The 14,005-nt window shown below is 37.7% G+C and overlaps 1 protein-coding gene across 4 annotated transcripts in view; it reads right to left on the bottom strand.

Annotated features, from left to right (window-relative positions):
- ANKS1B (ankyrin repeat and sterile alpha motif domain containing 1B) overlaps window positions 1-14,005 on the bottom strand; it is a 1,160,059-nt gene that overhangs the window by 512,740 nt on the left and 633,314 nt on the right. For all 4 annotated transcript variants that reach the window (XM_025285022.3, XM_025285025.3, XM_025285027.3 and 1 more), the window contains exons 13-14: window positions 7,308-7,897; window positions 5,266-5,338 (exon numbers count right to left, since the gene is read on the bottom strand). In XM_025285022.3, coding sequence (XP_025140807.3) covers window positions 5,266-5,338; window positions 7,308-7,897 — 663 coding nt within the window. The remainder of the gene's footprint in view (window positions 1-5,265; window positions 5,339-7,307; window positions 7,898-14,005) is intronic.

Here is a 14,005-nt window from a genome sequence, read left to right as displayed (position 1 = left end):
TCTTCATCTATAAAATGGGTATAATATCACTGACTTATTTGGAGAATTGAATGTTCAAGAGTAAGTTGCATAGCATCTGGCACACAGGAAAAAAGGAATACAATTCAGCTTCTTTCCTCTTTGTCTTTTTTCTAATAGGGGAACTCTGCTGCTGCTGCTGCTGCTGCTAAGTCACTGCTTCAGTCGTGTCCAACTCTGTGTGACCCCATAGACAGCAGCCCACCAGGCTCCCCCGTCCCTGGGATTCTCCAGGCAAGAACACTGGAGTGGGTTGCCATTTCCTTCTCCAATGCATGAAAGTGAAAAGTGAAAGTGAAGTTGCTCAGTTGTGTCTGACTCTTAGCGACCCCATGGACTGCAGCCCACCAGGCTCCTCCGTCCATGGGATCCTCCAGGCAAAAGTACTGGAGTGGGGTGCCATTGCCTTCGAAATTCTAAATACATTAAAAAACAAAAAACAAAAAACATGCTCTCCTACAGTTTGAGGAATGATATTCTCATCAACAATCTCAGCAGGAGGTCAGCTATCAGCTACATCAGTGGCAAAGTCCCTCTGGATGCAGATCTAAGCCATGTGAATAAATATCAGGGACCTGGAAGCAACTAAAGCATCAGGGGGAGCAACTTCTGAAGCTGTGGGGATGTCGGCCCAAGCCATTCAGAAATAGAAGCTCTTTGGGGAAAGGGCCATGTGAGCTCTCTCCTTCCAGTAGACCAGGGAGAAGGTGAAGCATAGCTCAGGAGGAGAGACTCCTTAGTCTGCCTTAGAGAGTTCCTAAATTTCTAGAAACTCTCCATGGAGGGGTCTCTATGGCTATGAGGAACCCTGCACTGTTACCTGGTCCTTAGACTCCTGGAGGAAGAAAAGCAAAAGCTTAGAAAGCAGGATGGTCGATTATCATTAACTTGTTTTCAGTCTTCCCTGGTGGCTCAGTTGGTAAAGAATTCGCCTGCAATGCAGGAGAGCTGGATTTGATCGCTGGGTTGGGAGGATCCCCTTGAGGAGGGCATGGCAACCCACTCTAATACTCTCGCCTGGAGATCCCCACAGACAGAGGAGCCTGGCGGGCTACAGTCCATGGGGTTGCAAAAAGTCGGACATGACTGAGTGACTATGCGCACGCAGACGTGTGCACAAACATACACACACACAACTTTCAGAGCTCTGTATTCTCTAGCAAATAACTTCAGAATTGCTGTATGTATTCAATGTAGATGGTGCAGTCTATGGTAAAAAGCCTTTACAAATTCACTTTAATAGCTTTCATTTATAAATACAATTTAGGTGAAATTCATATACTGGCAAAAGTAGAGTTTTAAAAGACTCTAGAATATTCCTCTGAATACAATTCAATCTAAAGTATAAGAGGAAAAAAATCCCAGCTTTAAACAATACCTTTTAATGAAATACTAATTTTACATTCAGGTACCTGAGATCAATCTAATACAGTCCATACACCTAAAGTAGTATAGCAGGAGATTATAGAAACCAGTTAGAAATAGGGGGGTTGTTTATAAGATTATCTACCACCCCTGTATGGTAATGTCTGGGCACTTGATTTTACTATGTATTTGCTGTTACGTAAGATAAGCGGGTCTGGTGGAGCCAGTTGTTGCCTCCACTTTACTTAAGTGGGCTTCCCTGGTGGCTCAGATGGTAAAGCATCTGCCTGCAATACGGGAGACCCAGGTTCAATCCCTGGGGCGGGAAGATCCCCTGGAGAAGGAAATGGCAACCCACTCTAGTACTCTTGCCTGGAAAATTCCATGGACAGAGGAGTCTGGTGGGCTACAGTCCATGAGGTCACAAAGAGTCGGACACAACTGAGCGACTTCACTTTCACTTTCTTTCTATACTTAAGTGATCCTCAGTTTCATCAAGAAGATCATCAGCCTGATTCTTGGAAAGTGTGACAATCTGAAGTGGTTCCAGTGAACATGGTAAATTTCCTAACTTGAAAGTACTTCTTTGTTATACAAAGACAATGGTTAAGAAATAAAACTTCAAGAAAGACTTCATATGAAAGCAACTTAGAATATGAATAGTTAAAGCTTAACTACAATTTTCACTGGTCAAAAAGAAAAGCAAATCAGATTTCCCAAGTATTTCTTGCTGTGTGGTACATACTCTGCGTAGAAGGATCAGTTATGTATACCTGGATAAAAAGGTAAGAGAATTTATATTTATTGATCACCTGCTTACCTTGCAGCCACCTTATGAGGGAGTTGTTAAAAATCTGAATTTATAGGGGAGGAAATTGAGATCAAAGGTCACAAAACCACTAAAACGTGACTCTGGAATCTGAACCTCAAAACCTGTTCTCTGAAAAAAATCTTATATCTGGGTGTACATGATGACATAAAATGTACTATCACATCACATGTACAGCATTACCAAAGAACAGGATGTTCTATGTAAAATGAAGTATTCAATATAATTGAATCCTACTGCCAAAGTGTTTGGCATTTAAGTCTGATTTCCGGTGGGAAGCCAGACATTGTGTTTGTAAAAATCATCCATGAATGTTAGTCCGAGTGAGAACCTAAGGGACTGACCTAAAATAAAGTCAGTAAATATATTTACTCTATTTCTGTCTTAGTCCTGGACAACTGGGGCTGCCAGCAGTTTCTAACTACTATATAATTGCTGAGGAAACTTTTTAAAAGATAGAGAAAACTGATTTCTATGAGTGGAACTAGTTATATGATTCATAGAAACTGCTCAAACTTTAAGCTGATTCATAGGAATGGAGATGGAAAGTGAAAGTGAAGTTGCTCAGTCGTGTCCGACTCTTTGCAATGACCCCATGGCCTGTAGCCTACCAGGCTCCTCTGTCCATGGGATTTTCCAGGCAATAGTCTTGGAGTGGATTGCCATTTCCTTCGCCAGGAGATCTTCCCAACCCAGGGATCGAACTCGGGTCTCCCGCATTGTAGACAGACGCTTTACTGTCTGAGCCACCAGGGAAGCCAGATCTTTTTCTGGTTCAATAAATATTTTGCTTATGAAAACACCTGAAATTAGAAATGCAAGTGGGGTCAGGGGAGGGCAAATAAAAACAATGATACATAAGGGGCAAGAGTTTGGAAAATTCAATGTTGATTCTTGATCCATCATGTCTCTCCATAGCCTATGGTTTTAGTCTCCCGCAAAGGACATGAGTTTGGGTAAACTCCAGGAATTGGTGACGGACAGGGAGGCCTGGAGTGCTGCAGTCCATGGGGTTGCAAAGAGTTGGACACGACTGAGTGACTGAACTGAACTGAATCACCTTCTGAGGTTTTTAGCAACAAACATCATAAATGCTCATAAAACTATGCAGCTCTGATGAAGCAGGCATAGTACTTGGTTCAGTGGCCTTCCAAAACAAAATTCCAGACACTGATAACATATTTGGTAAAGTAGTATTTCCCGTGTTCACTCTAAATTTACCTCCTGTTGATTTCATTGCACATCTCTTCCTCATTGTCAAGTGAAAAGAGAATACTCAGATTTCAGAATAATTTAGAACATTTTAATCAATACATTCTAGATTTTTTCTCTTCTCTTTGCCAGGGTACATTGGAATTTATGGTCTCTTTTAGTCATTACTCTTCCCTGGTACCAACTGACTGTCAGCTTTCTTATGACCTGCATTCTAATTGACACATCACAATTTCAGGGAATACAGCAAATTGAACACGAAAGCTGGGAGACTAGCTGACATTATAAAGTTCTTAAAAGAAGGGCTGGTGTGTGTTTTCCTTCATATGCCCATAGTGTCTAACTCAACATCGCCCTCATGATAGAGCAATGGAGAGCTAAAATTGAATACATGTCTACATATGTCAGACTCGACTCACATGCCACTGAACGTGTTTCTACAATGATCCTATATTAATATCTTCATTTTATGAGGAAACTCAGTGAGTTGCCTAAGATCAAGCAGCTAGTAAACAGCAGGACTGATATATGAATTCATGTCTGTCTGACTTTTTATTTCACCATGTTATTTCCTGACCAGACTCAGTACCCCAACACATTAGACATGGACTGTCATCTTCACAGGGTTGTTTATCACTTCTCTAGCTCTAGCTGGTCTCGAGAGGGAAAAACCTTCTGCCCAGTAAAGCTGTAATTCACAAATGGCCTGATGGTCAATTGGAATGCCACATGTTATGGTCAATCACTTAGTGCATAATTGGTGTGTAATTAAGAAGTGAAAATTAAGGCACATACAGAACCAGTCTTTGTTAATAGTAATGATGCTTTGGGGATTGAGTCTTTCATTTTCATTATCACTGTAGAAAAACATGAGTAAAGGATAGGATGGCAATCTAAGAGGGGGAAAGAAGAGAATTAAGTGAAAATAAACTGGATTGTTGATTACTAAAATGTCCTTCAAAGGCAATTTTGCCCGAGTGGCTCTTATTTTCATTACAATCATGTTTGTAACGTTTTCACAATTCTATGGTACTATCTGAAGAATTTTGTAATATTACTGTTCAATGTCACCTGTCTTCCAACAGGGATGCACTAAGTCTCTGCTTGAATATTCTCAGTAATGGAGAACTCACTATGATAAGAAAACACATTCTTACCTTCACATCAGTCAAAAAAAGAAAAAACATTCCCTACAGTTTTCTTGAAATTATTCTTTAAGCATATCTGAAAGAACTATCTGGCAACATGCATTTCTAGGCTGGCTCTTTGGATACTGGAAAGGTCCTCAATGTTTATCAGCATTTGTGTGTGAAAGAGACAGCTACATGCATCATCGTATCATGTTTGTGTCACTAATCAAAGTCACATGATTTTGGTACTTTTTTAGTAGGTTTTTTTTTTTTTTTTTTTTAGTTTTTAAAGACTAAAACAAATATGTTTCAGCGAAAATTATTTAGTCTTTTTAAAAAATGATCACTTACTCCATTACTCTTGCCTGGAGAATCCCCATGGACAGAGGAGCCTGGCGGGCTACAGTCTATAGGGTCACAAAGAGTTGGACACAACTGAAGCAACTTAGCATGCATGCATGCCCATTCTTAGCTCTACATTAATGTTAATTGGCATAGTAAAATAGCACATGGGGAAGAAAATCTCTCAGTTTGCTAAATCTATATAGTTGATGTTATTTAGAGATCATGGTTGTTTGACATGAATGGAGGGAAATAATTTGTAGCTATTATTATTATGGTAAAAGATGAATTATCTATAGACTCCTATCATTTTATAACTAGTCCCTGAGTACATTTATTCATTACAACATAAAGGAGAGATTTCCTTACTTGTGTTCTCACCATTAATTTCTCGAAGTTCACTGTTAATTCCAACATCTATGGAATTCATTATTTTGTCAATCTGTGTGAAACAAAAAACATATAAAATGAATTATTACACTTGCTTTGTGTTGCACTTTTGTTTTTTAAATTTTTTATTTATTTTTATTTTTTATACAAATTTTAAAGGCTATTTCCATTTACAGTGATTACAAAATATTGGCTGTATTCCCTGTGTTGCAAGATATACCCTTGACCCTATCTTTTAGCCAATAGTTTGTACCTCTTAGTTCCTCACCTCTGTATTGTCCCTCCGGCCTCCACTGGTAACACTAGCTTGTTGTTCTCTGTACCTGTGAGTCGGTTTTGTTTTTGCTATATTCAGTAGTTTGTTGTATTTTTTAGATTACATATATAAGTGATATCATATAGCATTTATCTTTCTCTGTTTGACTCATTTCACTGAGCATACAGCACTGCATTTTAAAATGACTTTCCACTGCCAGAAGCATATATTCTTGATATTATTGCCACTGCAAAACTCCAGTTAAGAGACTAACAGAGAAAGATTTAAAGGGAGACAGACATCTTTTGAATTGCTTTTAGAAATACAAATTTTATTTCCTTTTCTTAAACTTTCAAAATCAGCTTGCCTTTTCTCTGAATTTCCTAAAATGAACTTTGTTTGGACTTACATGGGTCAGTAAGTTAGACATTGTGAATTCTTTAAACTCAGAAGGGGAAGGAGCTGAGGATAAGTTCACGTGACAATGTCTATCTTCTCGGTCATTCTTCCTCTTGGATCTGAGAGCATGCATCTCATCTGACCAGTGAAGTGTGGCCACTGGAACCAAGTTCTGATTAAATGGTATGATCAGCCACAAGCTTATTTGTAGCATATAATCACAAGAATCTAGGAATGGCAACAACTTGATTCTAAGAGATAAGTTACATTATTCGCAGAGTTAATAAATATAAGAAATGGATAGATCTGAGTAAACTATCAGACTACTACTATGGAATTCGTAGGAAAATATGACTGTCTCAGCTTTAGCTATTTATGCTTTAAACCCGGTCATCATCCTAGCAGCCTTAGTGAGACAGCAGGTTTCAGAAATGACAATGAACATTACTTAAATGCCCCATTTTGTTCACCCTGAAATAGATGCAGAGAGATTAAGTGATTTTCTCAAACAGCTCAATTCAGAATGTCAATACCAGACCATTTCTATTTCTCAGAATACTCTAGTGACCTATTGTGCTTCAAAACCTAATTGTACTGGCACAATCTTTTGAGAGACAAAATGTGACATTTTAGAATGAAATGCTGAGGAAGAGTGTGGTCCATTCTTTGCAGAAATTCAAGAAAAAGCAAGAGACTTCATTACTTTATGATGTAGTCCTTTTTATGGAGAAAGGATGATATATTATTAACCTTAAAAGGGCACTTACTTCCTGAGTAATTCCAAGAAATTGAAGACTTTGTCTTTAAGTAGAGCTTAAATTGGTCATACTGGACTGCACACATTTTTCTTTAATGTCCAATAGTTGTAAAGGGAAATATTAAGTAACTTGTGTTTTTTGTATGATACTTGGAGAAGGGCCAGGACCTTTCTGTTTAGTTTTAAGATTATAAGAAGCTCTTCTGAAATTATAAGATACTTTAAAGAAGGAAGATGAGCTAACAGAGTTTAGCAATTAACAAAATGATATAAAGCAAACAAAAACAAAGATTTTTCTTCATTTGTCAGCTGCAATGCTTAGTAGGGCACAATGTGAACATTTTCTTGTACCTCATAGCTAGTTATTACTTCTGCTTGATATCAATTTCTATGGAAACAACAGATATCCCCTCATGTGTGGAACTGTGTTTGTTTCTATGCTCACTGTGAAATTATCATGTATTACGTCTAGAACTTTTCCCTTCCACTTGGATCTAGTTGTGTTATTTTTTTTTCCTCTGAAAGACTTAAAAAGCTGAAAATCCCTTCCTCAAAACTCTCTTGATGCTAAAGCTTTATGTAAAGAATAACAAGAAGAACAAATCTTACTTCTTCCCATTCGGAAGTGAAAGATGGTGTTCTTTCAGAATTCCCTTTAGAGCTGTGATCAGCAGGTGAAGATTCACTCCAGTTAACTCTTGATGTTTTCTCATTTGAAGGGTAGGCAATGAGATCAGAATCCGATTTAGAGACAGTTTTGGATAAATGCATGTCGATCAGGGCTTTTGGTAATGACCTTATTCTCCCCAGGGTACACGCTCTCTCCACAAATCCCCCAGTGTTCACAATCCACTGGTCCCCATTCCGGGATCCACTTCTAGCTGTTCTTGTGCCAACAATGGTATGGTTTTCGAGTTGGCTGCTTTTTTTGTGAAAAATTGTTCTACTGACCACCTTGGGTTTAATTTTCTTTACCACAGGTTCTGATTTATTTTCTATTGGAGTTTGCTTGAAAGGCAAAGGACTATTTGCCAAACTGACTTCATCTTTTTCTTCTTCACGTTCATCTCTTTTCCCATAGAGATGAAATGGATTTTCAGGGGACTCACAGGCTGGAGAGGATCCATGGAGGAGACCTGCAAATTGCCCAGGATCATATTCTTTTGGGGGATCAATGTCCTCCTGATGAGAGAGATCATCTGCAAAAGAGAAAAAAAAGGTCTGGATGCTCATTTGGAAAGGACCCTGAAAGCCCCAATACAATAGCAGCACCCTTTTGAACCTGTGTAATGTCCAAACAATTGATTTATTGTTACACAGTGATATCCTCACTTTATGAAATACCCATGACCCTACAGTGCCGTGTATAAAATAAATGTGTGTGTGTGTGTGTGTGTGTGTGCGTGTGCGTGTGTATACCAGATCTTCCTGATATACCTTAGGGTGTATTTCAAAGTTATGAATTGGGTATTAATTGAGTAATTGCCCACCCTTCTCCTTTGTCCTCAGGGAGTATATTTTATATTGGATAACAAAATTAGGTTTTCTTAATATGGGACACCCATGTTCAAACTTTTGCAGTAAATGAATCATTGTACAGTTAGGACATCAGGCTGGTAAATCAAGATCATATATAATGACATCCCTTTGCCCTCCCAGCAAATAAAATAAAAAACAAAACCTTGAAGTATAATTCGGAATAATTGAAAGGTAATAATCCTAATGTGTTACTTCAAATATAAAATTAAGATTAATTCTACACAAATTATATGATTTAGACAAAAAGGATTTATCCATGCTTAACAGGCAAACAATGCAGTATCACTAACAGGTGAGAGAGACCCTTTTACAGGAAACTGATGTTGTGCTACTAACACAAAGCTGTCCTTTTCTTTCTTCTATGAAACAGATTTAGTTATTTTTCAATTTCTTCAGATCTTTAAAAATGTAATCCAGAAAAGAAACCAAAGAATAAAATTTTTATTACTTTAATTTTTTCTAAGATGAAACATAAATGTTCTCTGAGATTTAAAATATGTGCGTGTGCTCAGTCATGTCCAACTCTTTGTGGCCCCATGGATTGTAGCCAGCCAGGCTCCCCTGTCTGTGGAATTTTCCAGGCAAATTGGGTTTCCAGGCAACCCAATATTGGAGTGGGTTGCCATTTTCTCCTGCAGGGGATCTTTCCGACCCAGGGATCGAACCCTTGTCTCCTTTGTTTCCTACATTGGCAGGTAGCTTTTTTGCCACTGCACCCCTTGGGAAGCCCTGAGATTTAAAATACACCATGCTTTTTTTAATGACCTAGTTTGTCTTTTAAAGACACAGTGTGTAAAAACCTGGCCAAAGAAATTAGTGAAGGGAGTCAGTCTACTTTTTTGACTGGTCACTTTAATTAACATTCAGCTAAATATTTGCCATGATCAAAAGTTAAATTACCTGATAAGCCTAGTCTTCTGAAAAAGTAAAATATAGCCAATGTGGTAGATAAAATATAACAAATTCAAAGTTGACTTGGCTGATTCACAACTTAAAGAAGTTAGTTATTATTATAAACCAAAAACATCAAAGTTTTTATAAGTTAACAAGTAACATTTACTAGGCATGTGCTATTTACTACTCATTAAATTAGAGGTAATATTTCTATCCCCTTATGTGATCATCATAACAACTCTATGAAATGATTAATAACAATCATGGTTATCTAATCTAAAGAGATTTGGTCAGAATATGTAAACAAATTGTCAACCTCAATAAATCTCAATAGATATTTGCCCAAGGAATGCTACAGACAAATCAGCTTTCTTAACTGAAGTTTGGCCCCAGCTCCATATGCTTTTGTCTCTCTTGGAGCTAATAGAAGCAGGTATGATCCTGGCTTTATATATTCTCCAGACCTCACCCAGGTTCCTCTTTAGCTGTCCCAAATGAAGATGTTCCCTTCCTAGACCTAACACAGTGCTGAGTAGAAGAAAAAAGTATCAGGATGAGAGATCCATGAGACAATGATCTAAAAGAGAAACAATCTGTACCACCCCATACTCTCACAAGTACTTTATCTTCTCATAAAAACTTTCTAGTATACTGGACATGAATTTTTCCCTCCTCTTGCAACAGATTTTTCTTGGAGGAGAAGAGTGCGTGGAGTGTAAGGCAAAGCAGCCTTAAACTCTCTAAGGCTAGAGTATATGCCCTATTACATCCATTTTTTAGAAGTCAAAATTAATATGTAGACAACTTAACGCTGTTAAATTTCCCCAGCTAATAAGTAGTTAAGCTGAGATTCAAACTAAGGCCTATCAGATACTTATATCCATTGGCCTGGAAAATTTATTATTAAGATAAAAGAACAATCTAGGGCTCAAGGACAATCAAATAGGCTCTTTGTGGGAAGTGATATGTCTCTCCTGGTTATGACTATTTCTGGAATTTGGAAAAAAATGGATGAAAAGGATTTTTTTTTCCTGCTTCATGGAGGTAAGCTTATACTAAGAGAAAGTAAAATATGGTGTTCTGTTTGAATTTATTGTCTCCTTTTTCTTGCTGGGCTACTTGGCTCTCCTATAATGCTTTATACCATAAGTAGGTTTGTATGAGATGACAGTAATGGGTAAATAATGCAGAAGGAAGGAAGGATTCTGAAATAAAGAAGTTTAGTTTGAGTATGAGAGGAAAAATTAAAATAGGGAATGGAGTACTTCAAGGCTGTATATTGTCACCTGCTTGTTTAACTTATATGCAGAGCACATCATGAGAAATGTTGGGCTGGATGAAGCACAAGCTGAAATGAAAATTGCCAGGAGAAATATCAATAACCTCAGATATGTAGATGACACCACCCTTATGGCAGAAAGCAAAGAAGAACTAAAGAGCCTCTTGATGAAAGTGAAAGAGGAGAGTGAAAAAGTTGGCTTAAAATTCAACATTCAGAAAGACAAGATCATGGCATCTGGTCATCACTTCATGGCAACTAGATGGGGAAACAGAGACAGACTTTATTTTGGGGGGCCCCAAATCACTGCAAATGGTAACTGCAGCCATGAAATTAAAAGATACTTGCTCCTTGGCAGAAAAGTTATGACCAACCTAGACAGCATATTAAAAAGCAGAGACATTACTTTACCAACAAAGGTCTGTCTAGTTAAAGCTATGGTTTTTCCAGTAGTCATGTATGGATGTGAGAGTTGCACTATAAAAAAAGCTGAGCACTGAAGAATTGATGCTTTTGAACTGTGGTGTTGGAGAAGACTCTTGAGAGTCCCTTGGACTGCAAGGAGATCCAACTAGTCCATCCTAGGGGAAATCAGTCCTGAATATTTATTGGAAGGGCTGATGCTGAAGCTGAAATTTCAATACTTTGGCCACCTGATGCTAAGAACTGACTCATTTGAAAAGACCCTGATGCTGGGAAAGATTGAAGGCAGAAGAAGAAGGGGATGACAGAGGATGAGATGGCTGGATGGCATCACTGACTCAATGGACATGAGTTTGAGTAAACTCTGGGAGTTGGTGATGGACAGGGAGGCCTGGCGTGCTGCAGTCCATGGGGTCACAAAGAGTCAGACACAACTGAGTGATTGAACTTAACTAAACTGAACTGAAGGGGAAAAAAAAACCAAAAACCTGTAAATCATAGTCAAGAGGTTTCTGATCATGTTCACTATAGTGAGATATTTAGGAGCATAACATTATTTAAACTTTTCTTTGAATATTATTATTAGGTTACCATCCCTTCTGTGATTTGATAAAAATAACTATAATCACATCTTCAAAGTACTTTATACTGTTCAAGTCCTCTAGTCACAAGCAGTCCCCTCTCTCAATAAAAGAGAATTTGATTATTACCTCATAAGCCTAGGGTTTTGAAGAATTGTTCTTGCCATTAAGATAGTTGATAGCATTCTTACCAAGAGTTCTGAAAAGGCAAATATTACCTATTTCAGTGGCCAAACCCTAAGAATTTCTAAAATCAAAGACAGTGAGAAGCTGATATGGAACCTGCTGGGTACCTATTCAGTTGATTGAATGCAGTTACAACCTCCATGTGCACAGGCTCCTTTAGCCTTTAGCCACACTCCATCCTGTACCCATTCCTCCCATAGGATTTTAGAGGTTACGTGTGGCCAAGTACCTTGCTTTGGTCAGTGGCTCAAATGCACTCATCCCACACGCTAGCAAAGTAATACTCAAAATTCTCCAAGCCAGGCTTCAACAGTACATGAACCATGAACTTCCAGATGTTCAAGCTGGATTTAAAAAAAGCAGAGGAACCAGAGATCAAATTGCCAACATACTCTATATCATAGAAAAAGCAAGAGATTTCCAGTAAAGCATCTACTTCTGCTTCATCGACTACATAAAACCTTTGACTGTGTGGATCACAACAAACTGTGGAAAATACTTAAGTGAAAATTAGAAAAGGCAGAGGAACCAGACATCAAATTGCCAACATCCACTGCATCATAGAAAAAGCAAGAGAGTTCCAGAAAAACATCTACTTGTGCTTTATTGATTATGCCAAAGCCTTTGACTGTGTGGATCACAACAAACTGTGGAAAATTCTGAAAGAGATGGGAATACCAAATCACCTTACCTGCCTCCTGAGAAATATGTATGCAGGTCAAGAACCAACAGTTAGAACTGGACATGGAACAACAGACTGGTTCCAAATCAGGAAAGGAGTACATCAAGGCTGTATATTGTCACTCTACTTATTTAACTTCTATGCAGAGTACATCATGAGAAATGCTGGGCTGGATGAAGCACAAGCTGGAATCAAGATTGCCAAGAGAAATATCAATAACCTCAGATATGCAGATGACACCACCCTTATGGCAAAAAGTGAAGAAGAACTAAAGAGCCTCTTGATGAAAGTGAAAGAGGAGAGTGAGAAAGTTGGCTTAAAACTCAACATTCAGAAAGCTAAGATCGTGGCATCTGATCTCATCACCTCATGGCAAATAGATGGGGGAAACAGTGAAAACAGTGACAGACTATTTCGGGAGCTCCAAAATCAAAGTGGTGACTGTAGCCATGAAATTAAAAGATGCTTACTCTTTGGGAGAAAAGCTATGAACAACCTACACAGCATATTAAAAAGCAGAGACATTACTTTACCAACAAAGGTCCTTCTAGTCAAGGCTATGGTTTTTCCAGTGGTCATATATGGATGTGAGAGTTGGACTATAAAGAAGGCTGGGTGCCAAAGAATTGATACTTTTGAACTGTGGTGTTGGAGAAGACTCTTGAGAGTCCCTTGGACTGCAAGGAGATCCAACCAGTCCATCCTGGGGGAAATCAGTCCTGAATATTCACTGGAAAGACTGATGCTGAAGCTGAAACTCCAATACTTTGGCCACCTGATGTGAAGAGCTGACTCATTTGAAAAGACCCTGATGCTGGGAAAGATTGAGGGCAGGAGGAGAAGGGGACAACAGAGGATGAGTCTGGCCCAGATCAGAAGAAAACATGTTAATAAAATCATGAACTATATAAATGGCTGTTGATTTAAGCCACAAAGTTTGGATTGGCTTACTATATGACAATAGATAGATTTAGTCTATATCCCATTTTAAAGAAGAATTAACATATTCTTCAAAATAAGTTTTGGCAATGTTTGTATTTTCAAGTCTGGAAATGATGATAGTAATAGTATATAACATCACTAATAGTGTTGTGAAGATGAATGAAAAATAAAAGTAAGGGAGTTAGAATAATGCCTGTGGCATGGAATACATTAAATATGTGTTTTTATTATTACAACAATAATTTTTAATCTAGAGAGTTTCATTTTTACAAAGGTAGTAGTAATTTATTATATTAGACACTCAGTAATGATTATTATTTTGACATGCTTATATATTTTAAAAATATACTTTGGAAAGAATTTTCATATTTTCTTTCTATTACTTTAGATGAAACTGAGGCAAAGCATATTTGTAACATGTCTCATTTAATTTCACACTTCTCTTTTGACAAGTGGATATTTCATGCCAAGGTACAGAACTAACTATGTGTGAATTCCAATCTGATAGTTATTCAAAGAATCATTAGCATTTCAAAGAAATGTCAGACTAAGTACCCAATAGTAAGGAGTTCAACATTCTTTTTTACCAATCTTTGTTGCTGATATATATCACTTATATAAATACCTGAATAACCATAAATTTCATGCTAAGATGAAAACAAATTATGTAAAACAAGTAATTTCTTCTTTTATTATAGATCATAACTGTTGTTTATTGGGTTACTGCATTTCTCTTTGGAAAATCAAAAATCTCTCAGGGATTCTATGCTGATGTTAATAT

The sequence above is a fragment of the Bubalus bubalis genome, chromosome 4 (assembly GCF_019923935.1).
Source record: "Bubalus bubalis isolate 160015118507 breed Murrah chromosome 4, NDDB_SH_1, whole genome shotgun sequence".
NCBI classification, from domain to species: domain Eukaryota; kingdom Metazoa; phylum Chordata; class Mammalia; order Artiodactyla; family Bovidae; genus Bubalus; species Bubalus bubalis.
Note: the sequence above shows the minus strand (reverse complement) of the source record. Positions and strands in the feature narration are given on the sequence as shown.